The sequence below is a fragment of the Chionomys nivalis genome, chromosome 2 (assembly GCF_950005125.1).
Source record: "Chionomys nivalis chromosome 2, mChiNiv1.1, whole genome shotgun sequence".
Classification (NCBI taxonomy): Eukaryota; Metazoa; Chordata; class Mammalia; order Rodentia; family Cricetidae; genus Chionomys; species Chionomys nivalis.
The window spans coordinates 56,316,005-56,338,687 of NC_080087.1; the positions used below are offsets into that span (position 1 = coordinate 56,316,005).

Here is a 22,683-nt window from a genome sequence, read left to right on the forward strand (position 1 = left end):
GAGATGAATTCATTGAAGTCAATATTAGCTATTGTCTTGGATTCAGTCCAGTTAGTAGGAAGATGGAGTCTATTGAACCAGCACAACATTTAGATATTTCATTTATGAGCTAAATAGAAACAGATCAATTCTGCCACGTGACTATCTAACTTCATTCAACCACTCTACCATGTGTTGACAGAGGAGAGTAGAAACACAGAGAACTTTTCAGCCCAAAGAGGAAAACGAGCCTCAAATGCCATGGCCATGCCAATGGCAAATCAGCACCTTTTCTCTTGTTTATAAAGGATGAGGTGTCATAGAGGTGGACTCTATGCAAGAATCTCGGGAAAGCGTGCAGAGAAGGCATGCAAGATAAATGGGCCAGTTTTAGACTCTTGGTGAACTTTTCTATTTTCTCTATGATGGAATCTTAAATTATTATGTGAGAAACTCTGGGCACAGGAATTAATACCTCAGCATTCAGAAGGCTGAGGCAGGAAGATCATGCATAATTTAAGGTCAGCCTGGTTTACATAGGCAGGTCAGCCTGCGCTAAGCATAAGACTCTCTCTCTCACACACACACACAGACACACACACAGACACACACACACACACACACACAGAGAGAGAGAGAGAGAGAGAGAGAGAGAGAGATTTGAGAATAAAAAGCTTATCTATCACATGAGAACATCAGTCTGTAGCTCACAACATAGCGCCCTTGAGCCCTGACTGTAACAGACTCCTTTGGACCCCTCAGTACTTTTGATTTCAAACACACATTTTTTAAAAATCTCTTTTACATCTTAGCTGCAGCCTGTCCCCCATCCTTCCCTCCCAGTCCTTCTCCCCCATTACCCCCTCCAAACCCTGAATCCCCTCCTTTTCTATCTCCATCTAGGAAAGGGCAGGTCTCCTATAAGTATCAATAAAACATGACCTATCAAGTTGCAGTAAGCACCCCCCTATGTGTTAAAGCTGGGCAAAATGACCCCAGTATGAGGAGTAGGGTCCCAAAAGCCAATAAAAGCACTGGAGATGGCCTTTGTTCCTGCTGCTAGGAGTCCCACAAGAGGACCAGGCTGCACAATTGTCACATATGTGCAGAGTACCCAGGTCAGTCCCATGCAGGCTCCCTGGTTGCTGGTTCAGTCAATGTGAGTCCCTGTGAGCCCAGGTTAGCTGACTGGGTGAGCCTTTCCATGGTGTCCTTGACCCCTCTGGCTCCCACAATCTTTCCTCTTGCTCCTCCTCCGTAGATTTCCCAAACTCCCCCTAATCAAACACACCTTTTAACCAATCTCCTTAGGTTGTTCAAGCCTAGTTTTCCCTTCGGACGTGCCGTGATTCTGAACCTGTTATTTCTGTGTACTGTATTAGAAACTGGAGATAGGGAAATAGATTAAACATGGCTCTCACCTTTAAGGATCTTCTACACTGAACTGGCCCTGAAGCCACTCACTGGGTCATCGTGTAGCAAATAGACAGATATGAGGCACAGGAATTCCCTCGGGAAACTCAGAGCTACCATCTTCGCCCCATCAATGAGACAGAACACCCGGAGAAGCAAAGTGAAGACAGACGCCTACAAGCCTAGCCCTTGCCCGTGGTGCAAACACCCTCTTGACCTTGTTGTGGAGAAGACACATCTCCAGGAGGGATGAATACAGCGTTTCAGAGGCAACAGTGTGTGTGCCGTGTTAGGGCTTAGCAACTGCAACAGCCAGCAGAAGCTGTGGACTCAGAGGGCTGCTCAGATCCTGTCCACTCCCACGGCGTTGCTACTCCTCAAAAGACCAGGGGATCAGGCAGGAAAACCATTCTCATAAGCAGCTAGAGATATTGTAACGAGTTTGTTGTTTTACTTTGTTTTGTTTTTGAGACAGTTTATCTATATAACCCTGACTGTCCTGGAACTCACTATGTAAGTTCTGACTTTAACTCAAAGATCCTTCTGCCTCTGCCTCCTGAGTGCTAGGATTAAAGGTGTGCACCACCAAGCCAGGCAAGAGTATATTCCTTGGGGAAGCCATTTGCTCATTTTTTTCCTTGGGTTGTCTTTTAAATTTTCTATTATTTGAGGGCTGGAGAGCTGGCTTGGAAGTTAAGAACACTTGCTGTTCTTCCTGGGAACCTGAGTTTGGTTGCCAGCACCCAAGTGATATAAATTTAAAGCTCATAAATTTCAAACTCCAGTTCTGAGTGTTTGCTCTGTCTCCTGGTCTCTATGGACACTTGCACTCATATGCACACGGCCGTACAGAAACACACCTAAAAAATAGAAAATCTTTAAGAAATGTAAGTTTAAATTTCAATAAGGAATAACAATGAGCTATAATTTCTCACCTGTAAAATTGGCCGAGTTTTGATGTAAGCAATCACTATTCATGAAGTCATGGTGATAGGGTCATCTTCTGGTTGTGCCAGCGTGTGCTGGATAGGCTTGTGTCAACCTGACACACAACCCAGAGTTCTCTAAAAGGAGGGAACCTCAAGTGAGAAACTGCTTCCATGAGAGCCAGCTGTAGGGCATTTTCTTAATTACTGATTGATGGACAAGGGTCCAGCCCATTGGGTGTAGTGCCACCCCTGGGCTGGTGGACCTGGGTTCTATAAGAAAGAAGGCTGAGTAAGCCATGGGGAGCAAGCCAGTTAGCAGCGCTTGTCCATGGCCTCTGCATCAGTTCCTGCTTCCAGGCTCCTGCCCTGTTTGAGTTCCTGTTCTGTTGTCTTTCAGTAACGAACTGGACTGCAATATAGAAGTGTAAAGCAATTAAAGCCTTTCCTTCCCAACTTGCTTCTTGGTCATGGTGTTTTGTCGCAGTGAAGAGACCCTACCTCAGACAGCCGGAAAGGGTGAAAACTGGAACCAATGTTTTGGGAAACAGTGTGGCATTTACTGAAAATATAACTTAAACAAATATATAATCCTTGGATAACTACTTCTATGTAAGGATGTTATTATTCACAATGTTATTAAAATAGTCTATGGCCGGGCAGTGGTGGCGCATGTTTTTAATCCCAGCGCTCTGGAGGCAGAGGCAGGCAGATCTCTGTGAGTTCGAGACCAGCCTGGTCTACAAGAGCTAGTTCAAGGACAGGCTCCAAAGCTACAGAGAAACCCTGTCTCGGAAAAAAACAAACAAATAAATAAATAAATAAGTCTAATGCATAAGGAAGTTCAACACTGTTACAATAAAAAGTGACATAAATACTAACTAGACACATATTGCCACGGATTAATAGACAGCAAGAGAACACCATGTTGTTTAATGAAGGCTTTGTTTTCTGTTTTTAAACTAGTAAGACTTGATTGGTTCAATATTAAGATTCTCTTAAAATTAAGTCAGTCTTCCTTTCTTCTCAGAGTCAGGACCCAGAAGATGCTGGTTGGACTCCTACAAGAAAAACACACCATAAATATGTGACTTGCCTACTCACAATGGTGCTGTTCTCACAGGTGACAGGCGACAACAGGAACAGGTTTCCTGGTGCTCAAAAATATGGAGGATGGATTGTGGACAACTGCCCTGTTATAAGAGATCTGTGGATGGCCTTCATTGAAAAAGGAATTGTACCTGATTTGGTTATCTCTTTTACAGATGCAGAAAACAATGGTTGGTAAATATTGATTATCTAAACTTAAAGTAAAATGTTTGTTGGTGACATTTATGTTGGTTAAAATAAAGAATAGAGAACTCTCTTTAGACAGAAATACCACCCCAACCATGTCTATAGGACCGAATGATGTGTGAAGTGATGTTTCTACCCACCGAGAAAGCGGCCTGGGGTGCCGTGCCACCGAACCGTCTAGCAGGTTCTAGCAGGCCTCAGTAGCCAGCGTCCCCTCTCAGTCAGTAGCTGTGACTTGTCAGTCAACACTGGGTACAATCTTGACACCAAATTTAAATAGTCTACCACTTCACCTTTTAAGAAAATATATTTGAGAGGCGGTGGGGTAAATGTTTGTCCAGTCAACCCTGACAACCTGAGTTCAATGCTTGTGACCCATACGGTAGGAGACAACCAACTCTCCGCAAGCTGTCCTCTGACTGCTATACATGCACATGAGTGTACATGCAAACACACACGCATGTGCATGCAAACACACACACACAAATGTAAGAAAAAAATCTTTAAAAAAATATTTGAGATAAGAATTCCCAGCGTGAACACAGTTTTTTTTCATGTTTTCATTATTTATTACATAGTAGCATATGCCTTTCAAAAAAAGATTTAAGACATCCTACTAAACTTTTTAAAGACTTGGAGCTCTGTTTGGATAAGAACTTACAGGGAAATTTATGTGTGCATAGTCTAAGGTTGTTCTGTAGTTAATTTCCAAAACAGGCCACACTCTATGCAATTTCAAAATAATTTTTTTCTCTTTATCTATATTTCAGGAAAATGTTTTTTAAATAGAATGTATTTAAAGCATAAGCCAGAGATTGATGCTAAGATTTTAGAGAGATTACAAGATGAACTGCAAATCAAGAAAAAGGAAGAGGAGGAAATACGGTAAGGTTCATGTAGACCGAAAAACGCTACACACTGAACATGCCCCTGCTCTCAGAGATTTTATTTTTATTTATGTGTATGTGTGTGTCAATTGTGTGTGGATGCCCACTGAGAGCGGAAGAGTTCACCAGATCCCCTGGAGCTGAAGTTAGAGGTAGCTATGAGCCACCCAACATGGGTGCTGGGCAGCAACCTCAGGTCCTCTACAAGATCAGCAAGCATTCTTAACCATGGAACCATCTCTCCAACCCCTAGTATATACCTGCAGGTTTTATAGCCTTTCACAGGTTACGCTTATAAAATGTCCCTAACATCAAAAAGATTGTCCATTAACTGCGCAAAAATCGCACTGTGTCCAAAATAAACAGGAAGTTCCTGAATATCTACTCAGTGGTAAACAGTTTCATAGCTCATTTCAAGTTTTCTTCATCAGGAATCTGAGAAAAAAAATGAGCCTAGATCACACACACACACACACACTCACACACACACACACACACGCACACATCTATCTGTGGTTTAATTTTAAAAACTAGAATCACACACTGAGACAACAACACAATAGAATATAAATGAAAATATGCCACATGAAATAACTAAGGGGAAATCTGTGTTGCCTCCATGGAAGGAAAGAACTGATTGTGTACATCTTACAAATACAGCATAGAAGGTTTGTTCTCTGCTCTGCGTGAAACGAGGCACTTTTAACATTGTGAGCAAGGACTTACAGCTAAGGTTCAAGATTGACCTTTAATAAACTGTGACGTTCTCAGACTGAGAAATAAAAGAGTGGAACAGGTACCTAACTAGTGGTTCTTCCTTACCGAGATGTTCTCTTCCACAGACTGTATTTGGGCCAGGCGGCGGTGGTGCACATCTTTAATCCCAAGTCTGATTCGGGAGGCTGAGGCCTGTTGGTATCCGGGAGTTCTGGTCTAGCCTCTTCTACTTAGCGAGTTCCAGGATAGCCAGATCCACATAGTACAGAGACCCTGTCTCAAAAGAAAAGAAACCGAATTGGGGAGAGGGGTAGAGGGGCCGGCTGATGACAAGTCCTTGCTTTGGTTTCAGGGGCTCTGAGTTTTGTTCCCGGCACCCTCCCCAGCTACAGAATATCCAACAGCCTCCTTTAGCTTCTGCTGGTGTACACACACACACACAGTATGCAAACACACGGACAACTTACATACACACCACTAAATAAAAATAATAGAAAATCCTTGGGAGAGTGGCACAAGACAGAAGCATGGCTGAGGCGGCGGTTGTAGGTTTGCTGTTGCTTTTAATCTTCCTTTTTTTTTTTTACTATCTGGAATTTTCTAGATCTGCAATCAATTTCTACTCATGTGGTTTGGCGTTCCCACATGTTCATGAGCTTCTTAATGCCAAAACCGGCATTGCATGCTTCTCAAGAGTTCTATATGCTGATTTCTAAAACTCAGCAATAAGCTTTTCACAAAAGCTTTTTCTATATTCTAGAGAAAATAAAACCTGGAAGAGCAAGAGAAAATGCCTCCCAGATGCATTCAGGGCTCTACGGGTTATCTAAACAGAGACAAGCGTAGCAGGGTTAAGGCTTGCATCACAGGTCAAACAACTAAAAACATATGAACTGTAGGTTTCCCGGCATCCGTCTGCACACAATCCAGCTGAATGACAAGGCCACCTGCCATCATTGTTTCAAATGCTTCAGAGGTTCTTTCCCAGCCTGGCCAGGCCTGGGTCTTCCCAGCGGCATACTTTATTGGTTTTAGAAAAGGAAGTTCTCATAAGCAGGCTTGTTGGGGTCGCATGACACAGACGTCAAATGAAATGCGAAGAAGATGGGAAAGAAGACTCAGCAGTCTGCCTGGCCTGGGCCATGAACAGGGAGAATCCCAATAACACCAACACTCCTGGGTGGAACACAGGACACAGGAGAACCTTAGCCAGAAATACGGTGGTAGTGTCTCCCTAGGAGAATCATCATTAGCTTTCAAAGAAGGGAAAACAGATGCAAAGTCACACCACATAGTTCTTTGGAGGGCGGTGGCTCCAGGAGCGCTGTGGACACTGAGCCCACCTTGCCTGCTTTCCTACCGGTGAACACTTGGTGTTGTTTGTTGTTGTTGTTGTTTTCCATGATGCAACTTTTTATATGTTTCGTTGTCAGTGGTATGCCTATTTCTAAATTCTTAGGCACAGGATTTCCAGTCAAGGTGCATATCTCTTTACTTTTTAATAGACCAGGCCTTGCTCCCCACATTTTGCTAACTTTCCATTTGTCTATTTTCACCACTGCTGGGGAAGTTTAAGTGCTTCGACCTTCATGGAGTACAAATTCCCACTGTGTGCTGAAGCTTCCATACTCAAAGACTTTGTAAATGGCATCATCACTGGAACAGGAGGTGAAGTTCAGTCCTGCCTAGAACAAACCTGGGCTGGTAAAAAGAAGTCATCAGTGTGTTAAAACTTTATTTTTTTAATTATAAGTTTTAATTTATGTATGATATAAATTATATATATATATATGGGTGGTGAAGTGTGCACACGTGAATGCAGATAACCTTGGAGCCTAGAGGAGGCCCTAGATCTCCTGAAGCTGGAGTTACAGGTGGTTGTAAGCTTGCATGTTCGTGCCGGGAATAAAGCCCAGGACCCCGATAAGCGGAGCAAACATTCTTGACTCCCGAGCCATCTCTCCAGGCTCTGATTTCTTCTGACTAAAAGAAACATTATGTTCTCTATTCCATGGAGAAAAAAAAAACTAATGCAAATGTTATAAATTGAACTATCGTAATGCTACCATCCAGCAATAATCACTGTCTTTAATTTGATTAATTTTCTAGCCTCCTAGTTCTCATATATACTGATACAAAGTTAAAATGACATCATACATATAGTTTTATACTCCACTTTTTTTTCACCAACATTATATTGTGACTATCACCCTCTGAGTCTGAGGGAAATGTTATAGACCCTGCCCCCTCAACTTACCTCAGGGAATCTGTCACTCATTTTAACAGGTTTCCTAACCGACAGCCATAGTATAAAATACAACATTCCCCACCTTCTTACAAAAACTACCCCAGTACTGACTGAAAACGAACTGGCTTCAGCCTGAGTGAATTGTACACTGTCATGGGACGCAGAATGGAAGATTAACAATGAAGTATTTGCTGCTTGCCACCATGAGAATTTAACCTCTTAATAATGAGAAGTGTCTTTTTTTAAAAAAAATAAATAAATAAGTAAATTTTGGACGTTCTCATTTCAGAAAAGCCAAAGAAGAGGAAATGAGACTTGAAGAAGAAAAGCAGAGGCTGATGGCCAAGAAAGAAAAAGGCAAGCACAGGCTGTAACAGCAGCAGCGTGTCGCTACTGCCACTTTCGAGTGGACTTCCAATGTATCCCCGGTCCTGAAAGTACCCCTTCTTCCCCCAGCATTCGTTGCTGCTTGTTTTACTCTTTTCACTCTTTACTCTTTTGGGGAGCAGCCACACGGAGGCTTATTCCTTCTTATGAACGCCCAGCCTTAGCTTGGCCTGTTTCTTGCCAGCTTTTCTTAAATTATCCCATCTATCTTTTGCCTCTGGTCTTTTATCTTTCTCTATTTCTGTATATCTTTTCTTCTTATTCTGTGGCTGGCTGTGTGACTGGCCCCTTCTTTTCTTTCTCCTTGATCTCTTTTTTTCTCCTTCTGTTTAGTCTCTCTGCCTGTCAGCCCCACCTATCCTTTCTCCTGCCTTGTGATTGACCATTCAGCTCTGTTAGACCAATCAGGTGTTTTAGGCAGGCAAAGTAACACAACTTCACAGAGTTAAACAACATAAAAGAATGTAACACATCTTTGCATCATTAAACAAATATTCCACACCATAAACAAATGTTGCACATCTTCAAATAATATTCCACATCAAACATGTTCCAAATTCCATAATAAAGTATATTCTCACTGGGATTATGGGTTCACGGAGCAGATTCCTAAACCAAAAAGCAAAAAGGGGCGCTGCTAACATGAGACCCACCAGTACGCCCCCTAGAAGGACACACTGCAGAATGTACCTCTGTCGTGGATTGCACATAGCTGGAATCGCTTCTATTGGAAGAATCCTGCAAGGGCTGAGGACACAGTCAAACTCTTGCAATACCCAGTGTCTTCATACTTAAAACTTCCACTGCTTTTATGGAAGAACTTTCTCTTTTAAGATTGGGGTTCTCAAACTGAGGTCTATGAATTAAGTTCCAGATCTATAAACTTCAAATCTATTTTCAATGACTTTGACTGAGCCTTAGTGTCTCTTGATCTTGACTACTACCATAGAAAACAAACCACCATGGTGTTAGCTGTCCTGTCCCTTGGGTTGTCATCAATACAAATGCAGATATTTGTGCATTGCTCCACAGTTTATATATATGTTTACTGCTGTTGCAGTTGTAGTAGTTATGAAGCTGGATACTATTTCTTCTTTAACATTTCCTATAGCCCCAAAATAATTTTATGTTTTAGCAACTGGTTTTCAATATAACTAGTTTCTTGTGTATTTTATTCTATGAGTCTGACAGTTTTATTCTGAAAAGAGGTCCATAAGTTTCATGGGACTGCCAAAGAGACCATGGGATTAAAAGAGTTATCCATTGCTCCACCTCCAGCCACTCCAACGTGTAGTTCTGTAAAACAACCATTTTACTGCACAGCTGTTTTGTGCGTTGGGACTTTGAGTGAGCACAACTGAGCACCTTGGTTCTGCTTGTAAACAGTCCATCCTGGAAATGAGTCCTAGCCCCATTTACGTGCTCAGATACTGCAACCCTGGTCAATATCTTCACCAGCTTAGGGACACTAAGCCAGGACCTCTCAGCTGAGCCGCTGCTAAATTCCTCACTCCCAGAAACTGCAGGGATAACGGATGATGATTTGGAGGGATCTGTTATGATTCAGTAGGTCACAACACGTGATCAATAATGAAATTACAAATAGTTCAAAGATCCTAAATGCCTTTTAACCCATTCCTGACCTGTGTGGTGCACAGCTGCCCCACTGGGCTCTTCTATTTATGTGCTTCTTTTATAATGTACCTAATATAGATAAATGTAACATAAATAAGTATACATTTTAGAAGCATATGATTTTTAAGGGATATGTTGAAAGAAAACTCACTGTCCACATCATTTCATCACAAGTTATACCAGGAGCCCAAACAGCCTCTGCTGTGCATTTCCATGAAATCTTTACCCTAACACAAGGATACTCACCATGTTCCCAGCTGTGTTCTTGGAAGCCTCGTGTGCTGCCGTCCTGTTTCAAACCTTGATTTAGATCAAATCCAGGTGCCAGAGACTCTCCATCAGAACGTGGCCCTTGGGAGAACGCAGGGGGGAAAACAGGCCCGTGGGAACCCAGAGAAGCGATCTCACTAACCCGGCCATATCAGCCTTTCGCAGGAAGTGCCTTGTCTTCATCTTCCTACACATATTGTGTCAACTCCATCAGTACATGAGAGAGATAGGGAAGATGGGCTCCCTGGCAGCACTGCCGTGGCCCTTCTGAAGAACGTCCATGCCTACAAAGCTCATCAACAAACACAACGAGTTTGGAGTCATGCTTTCTATATTGACAGTTGACACATAAGTTAATATACTGTATTATTACAATGAGTTATAGTAAATCTATTATTACATCTGTGCTACCTGTGTGTCTGTCTAGGGAGTCTAGTCTGGTGCTGCCTATTGGACACTTAATATAAGCCACATAAACTACCTTTATTTTCTAGCTACATATTTTAAGTTTTTCATACTTAATATTTGGAAGCCATAACCTATTTTGTCCTTGTATATATCTCAATTTAGACTAGCTTCAAGTGCTCAGTAGCCATACACAGTGGCTGCCAGAGTAGATAGAATGGGCCTTACTCTTTCCTTGTTAGATGGATATTGGGCTTTTTCTAGTCTCTTACTGTTAAAGTATTTGGAATGGCTATACACTTTTCTTCTTTTAAATGAGTCCTTCCTCTGGTTCTCCAATAGCACCCTGATCGAGCGGCTGTCAGTTTTCACCACGCCATACTAGTCGATATAATGCAGTGGTGACTCCTCTATCTCCACCACTAACCAGAGGGGGGGGGGCGGTATCACGCTCTTATTTTCTCTAGCATCTGTGGGCTTTAACTGAATAACAATTTACTCCGTGTTATTCTCTGTAGATGTTGAAGAGCCTGATAATGAAGCTGAGGAGGAGGTTGATGGGGAAGATTCTGAAGCCCATGAAGAGCCTGAGGCACCTGAGATGCAAGAGGAAGCCCGAGGGTCGCTTTTACCCGAGGAGTCTGAAGCTGAGGTCCCGGAAGCTGAGCATGAACCTGAACCAGGTTACACTTGACTGACGGCTCTGTGTGTGTGTGTGTACATGTGTGTATACACATGCGTGAGCAAGTATGTGTGGTTGTATGAGTATATGCAAGTGTGTGTGTGTGTACATGTGTGTGCATCTGCACACTCTGGGTTGTGGAGGTCAGAGGTCAACTTTCTGGAGCTCAGTCTGTGAACAATAGTCCTGTGAGGAACTGAACCTTCTGCTGTCTAAAGCTTGGCCCAGACAATCTGGCTCTGAACATTAAGTTTTCTACAATCACTGTAGCTCTCATCGGCTAATCAGTCACGCCGAAGGGTCAGTTCTTCCCAGGACTTCTCTGATGCCCGCTCTGCTCTTTGTCGTGTTCTGTCCATCAGCTCTGCTTCAGACACCTCTGCGCCCTACTCTTCTGTGTATATGCATGCACATATACACATGAATCCATATCTGTCTTATATTCCATCCTGCGGTTGAGATTCTGACAGCCATCTTTCTGCCTGCGCTCTCACGAGCGCAGTGTCTGTTTAGTCTCTGTTCTGTTGCCGTGAAAAGACACCGTGACCAAGGCAATACTTACAAATATTTATTTTAACCTCAAGTATGTGCCACAAACTTCAAATTACTGTTTTTATTTTGTGCTGAAGATTCAATTTCAGTCCTTTGGGTTCTAGACTTCCAATCTTACATACAATCAAGAATTAACAGCACAAAGGACAGGTTAACTTTAGAACAGGAATGGGGGAGAGTAGAGTTTGCAAGAATTTTTATCTTTTCTTTGGATAATATTTTTATCTATTATATATTAAGACACTTTTGCTGCTGCACTGCAGAGCCAGCTGTGGGATACTCTTGAGGACTAAATTACTCTCTAGTCTGAGAGATGTTTGTTTATTCAACTCAAAGCCCTACCCAAACTGGGGAGGGAGGGACAAGCGAGAACCTTTGTCTTCTCCCCTCTCTCCCACCTTCTCCTGCAGGCTTCTGTCTTTTAAAGCAGCTCCCTTTCACTATCACATTGTCCACAACAAGTGTCTGTCCCTGGGCTGGTGGTGAGCTCTGAAGCCTTCTTCATAACTTGATTCAAACTTTTCCACTCTATGATTTTTCTAGGGGTTTTCAGGACTTTTGTCATCTTAAAACTGTCCAAACTTCACTTCCTAAATTTTAAGGACTTTAATAAAAAGTTGACATTGAAAGTGCTGGCGCCAAAGAGATGAGTCAGCAGTTAAGAGCCCCGCTGCTCAGGCAGAGGATCCGGATTGAGTTCATAACACCCACTCTGCAGCTCACAACTTCCTGTAACTCCAGTTCCAGGGGATTTAACACCCTCTTTTAGCCCCCAGTTCAATTACAGATATGTAGAAAAATACTAACATGCATGAAAATATTAAATAATTCTTTTAAAAGAAAAAGGTTTAAGTTGAAGGCATCGCTTGTAGTCACCCAAAGAACTCCCTGCTTCTTGACAGCATCTCCTGGGGTTTAATGCCCGACTCTGTCTGCTGATCTGTTTCCTGGATCTTTCCCTTCACCCTTTGTTGTTCTGTGCAGTTAGTGAAAGAAATGATGCATTTCCCCAACCCCATGCCATAGATGAATTTCAAGTCTTATTGCAATTGTTCTGGCTTTTAAAAACACAGAAACCCTCTCAAGTCCAAAGATTTAATAGGCATTTCAAAACCCTCCAAGTTTATTCCCTCACGGTCTTAATGGTCTTCTACTGGTCATGATTTATAGTGTTTCATTAAATGAGCAATTTATAATTAGACATGTTACCCACAAAACTCTTGGTTTTTATCCCTTTTCTACTTTCTGTTATAATATAAGCTTAAATACTATAGATCCTATTGAAAGCGTACTAAAGTATTAACTCAGAAGATAGTATTATATGATTATGAATGTATATATGTGTGACTTGGGGACTTTGGGTAAGTCGTCTGCATGTCTAAAGCCATCTGGGCTGGATATGTGTGTGAAGGGTGTCTTGTATCATGGATGCTTCACAGCCTGTCCCTTTGAAGGTGAAATCACTGGGACTCTCTTCGGGTCCCCCTCCCACTCCTGCACTGCTGTCCTCGCCACTTGATACTCTTAGTGTATCCTCAGGGGTAGTTTAGTGAGAAATTAAAAGAACTGTCAGAATTAGATCTGATGTCTCAATAATGGGGTTTTTAAAACACTTAGCAGTCACCAGGATGGTGTGTGCCATGTGTTCACTGTTATTCTAGAGGTCTTGGGGGGGGAGGCTGTGGATGCATGTGGGACAGGTGCATAGTGCGTTGGCGCACCTGTACGTGAGCGTGCACATGTGAGAGAGGAGGGAGGACTTTGGGTGTCACCCTCCATCGCGCTCTTCCTCGTTGCCTCCAGTCAGGGTCTGTCGGTGAGCCAGATGTTCACCATTTGGCTAGATTGTCTGTCCCATGAGCTCTCAGAGCTTGCCCAGCTCCGCTCCTCGGTCCTAGGGTTACAAGCACACACAGTCATGCTCGGGTTTAGATCTGCGTACTAGGGATTCAAGCCCAGGCCCTTGTACCACAAAGCAAGCATCTTTCCAGCAGAGACGGCCTTCCAGCCCTTCGATGTCCTTTTGTATATTTAAGTTTTCGTTTTCTGCCTTGTACTCTATTTTTTGACCATCCTTTAAAGAAAAATCTATGTTTTCAATTAGACATACCATCTATAATCTTTGGGCCAACACTTTCATACAGAGTAACATTTTAAAATTCAAGCACTCACTTAGAATTCTTTCTTAAGTCCCTGAGCCTCCTGAGGACACTGCTGTTGAAGCTGAAATTCCAAAGGAACCCAAAGAGGTCCTGGAACCTGAAGAAGCAACTGAAGCAGGTTAGACTAGAAAATATAAATTCCCATTTGTAGAAGTGTTTTCTAATGGATCAAACCAAAAGTCGGGCCACAGTCTCTGCTTACTTCTTGCTACGCTGTATGTCAGCTGTCTTAGGGTTTCTACTGTGACTAGGGCAACTCTTATAAAGGAAAGCATTTAATTGGGGTGACTTACAGTTCCAGAGGTCTAGTCCATTGTCATCATCGTGGCCCATGACAGCATGCAGGCAGACATGGTGCCAGAGAAGGCTGAGAGTCCTACATCTTGAAGGCAACAGGAAGTGAACTGTCTATCACACTGAGTGTAGCTTGAGAAAAGGAGACCTCAAAGTCCACCCCACTGTGACACACTTCATCCTTTAAGGCCACATACTCCAACAAAGCCACGCCTCCTCATAGTGCCTCTTCCTCTGGGGGCCATTTTCTCATACTACCACACTCTACTCCCTGGCCCCCAAAGGCTGGTAGCCACATCATAATGCAAAAATGCATTCAGTCCAGTTTCAAAAGTCTATATAGTCTATAACAGTCTCAAATGTATTTAAAAGTCTAAAGTTCAAAGTCTCTTCTGAGATTCAAATAATCTCTTAACTGTAATCCCCTGTAAAATAAAAATCAAAACCCAAACCACGTACTTCCAACATATAATGTCGCAGGATATACATTACTGCTCCAAAATGTGGAGAAGCAAACAGAGCGAGGACATGCTGGACCAAAGCAAGACTGAAAACCAGCTGGGCAAACTCCAAAGTCTGCATCTCCGTGTCAGATGTCAAAACGCTCTTCAGATTTGCAGCTCTGTTCAGCTTTGTTGACTGCAACATGCTTCTTTCTCCACGCCTCGCTAGCAGCTCTCCTTGTCAGTATCCCACGGCTCTCCAAGGCAAACCAGGCTTCACCGGCACAGCTTCACACAATGGCCTCTCTGGACCTCAGTCCAGGGACACCTGACACATGCCTGGCCCCCGAGGTTCTCCTTGGTGTCAGAGAAAGATTCCATAATCATGTTCTTGCATCCTTGACTCTAAAGCCAGAATCATGTGGCCTAAGATGCCAAGCACTGCTGCTTGTTGGGACAGGAACGTGTCCCCTTGTTCAATTACATCTTCACCAGCTTTCTGTTTGCCATGATTTCCTTCACTGCCTAAGCTTGGCTGTCCTGGAACCTGCTCTGTAGCACAGACTGGCCTCAAACTTAAGAGATCTGCCTACCTCTGCCTCCAAAGTGCTGGTATTAAAGGTGTGCTCACCACAGCCAGCTCTGAGCTTTTATTTAATCCCTTTTCACAAACTGGAAACCTAGCTGGGTGGGACCTTGCCCTCAGGCCACCACTCCCTATTTTTCATTTCTTAATCTGTTTATCTCCTTGAATGTAAGATTTAGCTTCATTCAACTTCCTGGTGCTCCTTTTCTCCTCAAATTTTACTATTTTGTGTTTTTCCTTGCTTAGTTAGCTCCTTTTCATTATAACTCTTTATTAGAGTTAACATTAGTAACCATACGGCAGAGTCAATACTAGCTGTTTTGAGATTCCCTCTCTCAATAGAATTAATCTAAATCTCTTCACTTTAACCTCAGGCAGACTCTTCTGACAAGGACAAAAAGCAGATGCATTCTTCACCAAAGTATCCCAAGAACAATTTCTAGGCCACAAATTAATATTCTTCTCTGAAAGCGCTGGAGCCAGGCCCCCACAGTTCAAACCACACTCAGCACCACTGTCTCCATGTGGTGTTTCCCTATTAAGTGGCACTTACTGCATTCCTCTGCTTTCATAACCCAAACTCCCAAAGTCCAAATTCCTTCAAACCTGGCATGACCAGGCCTATCACAGCGATACCCCAGGCCCTGGTACCAACTTCAGTCTTAGTTAGTATTTCTATTGCTGTGAAGAGATCCATGACCAAGGCAACTCTTATAAAGGAAGACATTTAATTGGGGTGGCTTACAGTTTCAGAGCTTCGATCCATTATCGCCACGGCTGGTGGCACGGCAACATGCAGGCAGACATGGTGCTGGAGGAGGAGCTAAGAGTCCTACCTCTTGATCTGCAGTCAACAGGAAGTAAACCGTCTACCACACTGAGCCTAGCTTTAGCAAAGGAAGCCTCAAAGACAACCCCACAATGACACACTTCCTCCTACAAGTCCACACCTACTTCAGCAAAGCCACACCTCCTAATAATGCCACTCACTATAGGGGCAATTTTTCTTTCAGTAAATAAATATGAATTATATTTATTTATGTCAATTCATTAAAAGTATAATTATTCAGTTTATAATGCTCTTTCATCTAGTTTTATGCTTTGCATCAACAGCTAAAGTTTCCATATGAAACTCACTCATCGCCCACATAATTTGAATTCTATTAATAGGTAATTATTCATCTAAGAGCATATAAAATAATGTTAGAATATACATTTATAAATTTATATTAATGTTCAGAATGCTACGTTTCTTCTTTGAATGTTTAAAACACATAATAAAGTATAGATTCTTTTGTAGTCTAACTGAGATAGGCTTCTTAAAGCCTCTTTTTTTTTTTCTCTTTGAACTTCTAAAGTTAAGCTGCCGGAGTTCCCAGAGGATGCTTACCCGAGTGTTCCTGAGATGGAGCCACTGAAAGAGGAGCTGAATAATTACCTTCTCATGTGGAAACATATGGAGCAAATAATTACTGACAACTTGGTTCAAATATTAACATTGGATATTTCCAACAAAACACCAAAGGAACTGCTTCAAAAAGTAGTTGAGACGATGGAAAGTAAGGCTCAAAGCGTAGAGTTTATGGTGAAGGGCAGACACTGAAAACATTCTAGACCCTGAAAGCCTGCTCTGATGGTTTCTCAAGTAAAACATCCAGAATATCTGGAGATAACATATAAGACATTCTAAAAGTATCTTAAATAATGCAGACTCTGGCCAGTCAGAGCGGGTGTGGGGCACACTGTCACCAGTCATGATGTGTGGTTCTCACAGAGAACTTGCACATACATCAAAACTGTTTGTCAATAATAATAATTAATGTTTCTAACTTTTGACTGTTATAATACACTGATAACTTGTTCTAAAATCTCTTTCCTTTTTAAAAACGACAGAGCCTTTTCAGTATACTGCATGGGAACTGAATGCTGAGGATTACGATGAAGAAGCAGAAGACTACCAGGCAGAGACAGAAGTCGACGAGGAGCAGGAGGAAGAGGAGGAGGAAGAGGAGGAGGTAGGGCTGCTTCTGCACTGCTCAGTCTCACGAGCCGTTCCTGAGAAATGTGTGTGCCCAGAGTAGTAGCTGACACTTGGGGATCTCCCTGCCAGGTGAACAAACAGGCATCTCCATTTTTTTTACTCTCTGTATATTTTAATTTTTCAGAACTAGGGCCTTATGCATGCCGGGCAAGTGCTCGACCACTGAGCTTCATCCTCACCCCATCCTCAACTTTAATTCTCCTTTGCCGCAGCTTCACTTGACTCTCCAAAATGCCAGAGCTACTTAATGTGAAGAAACGGCACCCATGAGAACATAAGGAGGAAATCCTTTTACTTTTTTTATGCAGAAAAAAACTATGCAAGTATTAGGAATAGAAGTATTTTATAAAGTTCATATAAGTAGGTGTGTGAAAGACACCTTTGGAATGTCTGGAGGGCTGTCCACATGACAATAATTACAATGCTCAGCAGGATCCACTCAGATTCAAACACCAATCTACATCATTGGCACCACAGTGATAATGACCATTCTCATTGATAATTCATTGATAATTCCCAGACTAGGTATATATCAACAATAAAACAGGAAATTGTCCTTTCAATATGAGTTTTCACAAATAGAAATATAATTTACTAGGTTAAATAAGTTAAACAAATCTGCGATTGTAGTTAATTTATTATTGCCTAATTTCAACCCAAAGATATAGGAGTGTATGGCCATAGCAGCAAATGATTTGTGGTGGTTTCTGTCAACACCTTCCAGTACTTTATCACCAAGGAACTGATATTCGCGTGGCTTAAAAACATGGGATTTCCCTGATCATACTCGGTCGCTCTCCATCTAACTTTCTCTGTAGTGTTCTACTATGGGCTCTTCTGTGCTCCCTCTGGGCTGCAATGGAGTAGCCCTGCCTGTAGTGATGCTTCATTTGTATTTTAATGAACAAAACTTGACTGAGGATCAGAAAAGTAAGGCAACCACACTGGTCAGTCTTACAGACCAGGCAGCAATGATACACACCTTTAGTCCCAGTAGCCACACTAGTCTATCATACAAACCTGATAGTAGTGGTGCGCACCCTTAATTCCAGCACATGAGAGGATTATATAAAAGGAGGAGACAGCTCTCAGTCACAGTCTCATTCTGAGATTCCTGGAGGCAGGATCGCTGTTTCAGACTGAGGTCAAGGTAAGAGCCAGTGGCTGGCTGTTTTGCTTTTCTGATCTTCAGGTTGAACCCCAATATCTGTCTCTGAGTTTTTAATTAATCATGCTTCACCTTCCCTGTGCCTCTGCAGGCAATCCTCAAGCTGTCTATAATATTGAGAATTTGTATTTTTATGTCTGGTACCCTTTAATGTTCCAGTGTAAAATCTCACCAGGCACAGAGCACTTGGTAAGGTGAGAGAAGGATCTGGCTTCAGAGATGGGAAGTGATTAGACATAAAAGAAATGTGCTTAGCTCCAACTACCATAAACAACAGCCAAATACACGAAACTGCTTCCAGTCAGCTCAGCTATGTCCAAGAACAAACTCAAAAGTATTGGTGGTATTACAACATAAAGTCTGGCATCCACCCAGGGATTGCCAGATGATTCATGATGAAAAGAAAAAAAATCTCCAATTCAAACTACTCTAGAACTGACAAATATATCAGCATTGGCTGATAAGTGTTGTGCCTGAGTCCAAGAACCCCCAAGAAGACCACCATGGAGCCACCCTTCCAAATGCAAAAGCAAGGTTTTGTTTAGCAAGTATGCATGGATCCTCTGCCACCAGTCTGACACAGCAGATAGAGGGAGAAGGACCCCGTTTACTATTGTAAGGAGTTTATAAAGACAAAAACCACAAAGCGGTCATAAGGTTACAGTTTCAAAGTACAAAAATGTTTATCCTATATCACAATTGGCTAAAGGTTAGGTAAGACTTAGCTGCTGTTTTTTGATAGGCTGTCATTGTCTAGGGGGCCTTGTTCACCCATAGTGACTGTCCCCTGGTCACGTCCTCGGGACATCTGCTGACCCTGTGCTAATCAGGTACCTACAAGGACATTTGAAGCAAGCAGATGTAAGCAGATGGCATTTGAGTACTCTGGTGGGTCACTTTGACCAGGGCAGGCACAGTTCTTGGGAAAGTTTATGACTTTGCTAGACTACATTCAGCCCCCTAGTTGGGTCCTGTCTAAAATGGAGTTCTTTTTCAAAATGGAGTTTGTTTTGCTCCTTCAATAAGGATTTTGAAATGGTTGTTCTTGCTCTGCCCTATAAATTCAAAACAGGAGTAGAGCTAAAGAGGATGTGATGGGGAATGTGAGCTGTGTGGTGGGAAATGTAGAAAATATGATGTGAAATACACATTGACTAGAGCAATGATAGTCTCGACTCTTTGGAAAAGGAAGTTAAAGAAACAGAAACAATCTGAGACAAAAGAGGAGAATCGAGAATAGCAAAGAGAATGGCTTAAGTGGACCTGTGGGAAGCTCCAAGCAGCCTGCTGTACAAATAATTGGAATTCACAAAAATATATAAAATATTATATAAAAATATATAAAATGATAATTGAAGAAACAATAGCTGTACTTTTTCAATATTTGAGACAGTTTACAAACTCTCAGATCTAAAATGGTCAGCGAATCCCATACAAGACAGATGAAGAAAACAGTTCCAAGCATGTCATATTCAAGTTGCTTGGTTGCTAAGAACATCATACAAGAGGCAGGAGAAGGCAGGCATGCCACATCCACAAGAACAATGGTCAGGACGGCAGCGTGTTTCTCAGGGAAACCAGGACAAGTCAAAAGAGGTGAGGCCACAGCCTGTGAGTGCTGAAGACGGATAACCAGAATTATGTGCCTAGTAACACCTTATCTTTAGAAACGAAGGCAAGTTAGAGTTTTTCAGACACACAGAAGCTGAAAGAGAGAAGTGAAACAGATAGCATCCCTGATAAACGCTGCCATATGGTTAAGGAAGAAATAAGACTGACTCTACGTGAACTCTTCCCGAAAACTAAAGAGAAGGGGAAATTTCCAGCTCATCCTATGAGATCTGTGTCCTTCTTATACCCCAAACCAAAACCAACAAAAGAAAGAGAAGAATAATGAGCAGTTGACCTCTCCTGAGTACTAATACATAAACTCTTAAGAAAAATTTAACAAAATTTCACAAATGTATCAAAACAACAATACATCGTAACCAAGAAGGGTTTGTCCCAGAAAATCTTGGTTTAACATTTGGACAACACTCAATATAATTTATTGTACTGACAGGTTGGAGGTAAAGTCTAAGTGACTACCTCAGCTGATATAGGAGCAGTATTTAGCAATAATCCATTGTCTATTGTTGATTTTAGAAAATAAAGGGTGTGCCGGGCGGTGGTGGCGCACGCCTTTAATCCCAGCACTCGGGAGGCAGAGGCAGGCGGATCTCTGTGAGTTCGAGACCAGCCTGGTCTACAAGAGCTAGTTCCAGGACAGGCTCCAAAACCACAGAGAAACCCTGTCTCGAAAAAAAAAAAAAAAACCAAAAAAAAAAAAAAAAAAAAAAAAAAAGAAAATAAAGGGTGTATACTTATAAGTAGATTTTGAAAAGTAGTACAGAGGGGCACACAAGCCCGTAGCTGGGTAGCAATTGATAGAAGATGGCTACTATGGGAGGGAGAGTCGGTTTTCTTTAAGGATGTGGTTCCTAGTGGGTTGACCATGAGCCACTGAGTGACCCAACACTCAAGTATATATGGGCAATGCTAACTGTAATTAGTGGGTCATTAAAAAATGTCATCAAGTTGGGAGAGGGACTGGTCCAGTTGGAGGGGAAGAATGGAGGGACAAGATTATTGAAATACATTGTATGCATATATAAAATTCTCAGAGAATAACTTTTAATTATTATATATAAAAAGCAAAGGAAATTTTCTCGGTTTGATAAAAGACATCCACACAAAAACATCTGTTAGTAACAGCTAGCGTTCTTTAGAAAGCTGAATGCTTCCCCCAATCAGCCCAGGGTAAGAACGTTCGCTCCTGCCTCTGTATTTCCTCTCGGTCTTTGTTGCTTTTGGTCTGTCACATTGCCTGATGTAAATCCACATGGACACGACCCTCCCTGAATCCCAGAAGTGGTTTCACAGTTCTTCAAAGACACGAAACGCTTTAGGTGTGTCAGGAACACTGTTCCTTACCAGCCAGCTCCCTGAACAGCCCCCATGTGCTAGACAGCCATGCTCTCCAGCGGTTGGCTGTGAATGAGCAAGGCGCTGCTCTAGGAGTTAAAAAGGTGACCTAAAACTACATGAAGTCACAACTGCACATTTTCATACCATATCCACCAGAGAACAGAACTATAGAACACACACACATACACACACATACTATGAATGTGGGGGAGGGGAGGGGCATTGGACTAGCTTACAGGCTGTGGGCTCGACAGTGTGGCAGAGGAGCTGAGAATGCAATCATTGCTCAATCCACAAGGCTGGATATCTCAGCAGTCCCAGTGTAGCGCTGGCGTCCGAGAGGATGCCTGGAGAGCTGTTGATCTTCAGTCCACACTGGAATCCTAAAGAGATGACTCTCACGCAGGTGAAGAAGTGCCTCAGCAGCGGCGTAGGTGAACTTGCCAGCCAGAGTGAGGACAAGCAGGCAACAAGCAAAAGCTTCCTTCTTCCCTGTCCTTTTACGTGGGCTGCCATGAGAAAGTGTGGCCAGGATTTAGCGTGGGCCTTCCCACTGAAAATAATCGGATCCAGAAAATCTCATGCAGGAGCGCCCAGCAGCTTGGGAGTTCTTGATTACAGAGATAGTCCAGTTGGCAGCCAAGATCAACCATCGCACAGAGCATCCATTTCCAGCAGCCACCACTCTGTTCCCATCATCTTCCTTTTGTGTGTACATATCTTTATGTGTATGGGTGTACATGTGTCCATGTGTTCACAGGCACGTGATGGCCAGAGGTCAACCCCAACTATCCTTCTTCAGACGCCATCCACCTTGTTATTGGCGAGAACATCTTTTTTTGTTTGTTTGTTTGTTTTGTTTTTTTTGTTTTTCGAGACAGGGTTTCTCTGTGGCTTTGGAGCCTGTCCTGGAACTAGCTCTGTAGACCAGGCTAGTCTCGAACTCACAGAGATCCGCCTGCCTCTGCCTCCCGAGTGCTGGGATTAAAGGCGTGCGTCACCATCGCCGACAACGTCTTTTATAACCAGAGTTCTCATAACAGGCTACCCTTGCTGGCCATTGACCTACGGATCCACATGTTTCCACACCCCAAGCACTAAGATACAAGGGAAGGTTATTAGGAGTTATGGTTCCGGAGGAATAAAAGTTCATCACTATCAGAACCGGGAACATAGCTGTCAGGCAGGCACGGCACTGAAGCAGCAACTGGGAGCTCACATCTTGATCCACAAATGGGAAGCAAAGACAATTAACTTGAAACCTCAAATCCTACCCTGAGTGACCAGGTCTAACAAGGTCACATATCCCAATTCTCCCCAAAACAGCTTAGGGACCAACTAATCAAATGTCTGAGACTTACAAGGAACCACCACAGGAGATAAGAAATCAACAGTGAAACGATAAACTAAATATATGGGCACTGGAGACATGGCTCAGCAACTAAGAGCGCTTGTTCCTGCAGAGGACCTGGGTGTGGTTCCTTACAACCCTCTGTAACTGCAAGTCCATGGATACATTGCCTTCTTCGGGTCTCTACATGGCATAGTGGAATCAAATACATAAAGGCAAAACCCATGAAACAAACAAACAAATAAATATTAAAATAAGCTGAATGTGTACAATC

The 22,683-nt window shown here is 42.6% G+C and overlaps 1 protein-coding gene across 3 annotated transcripts in view; it reads left to right on the forward strand.

The window, feature by feature from the left end:
* Ak9 (adenylate kinase 9) overlaps positions 1-22,683 on the forward strand; it is a 113,864-nt gene that overhangs the window by 45,583 nt on the left and 45,598 nt on the right. For all 3 annotated transcript variants that reach the window (XM_057762675.1, XM_057762672.1, XM_057762673.1), the window contains exons 16-22: positions 3,442-3,598; positions 4,385-4,499; positions 7,756-7,823; positions 10,682-10,846; positions 13,588-13,677; positions 16,241-16,441; positions 16,776-16,897. In XM_057762675.1, coding sequence (XP_057618658.1) covers positions 3,442-3,598; positions 4,385-4,499; positions 7,756-7,823; positions 10,682-10,846; positions 13,588-13,677; positions 16,241-16,441; positions 16,776-16,897 — 918 coding nt within the window. The remainder of the gene's footprint in view (positions 1-3,441; positions 3,599-4,384; positions 4,500-7,755; positions 7,824-10,681; positions 10,847-13,587; positions 13,678-16,240; positions 16,442-16,775; positions 16,898-22,683) is intronic.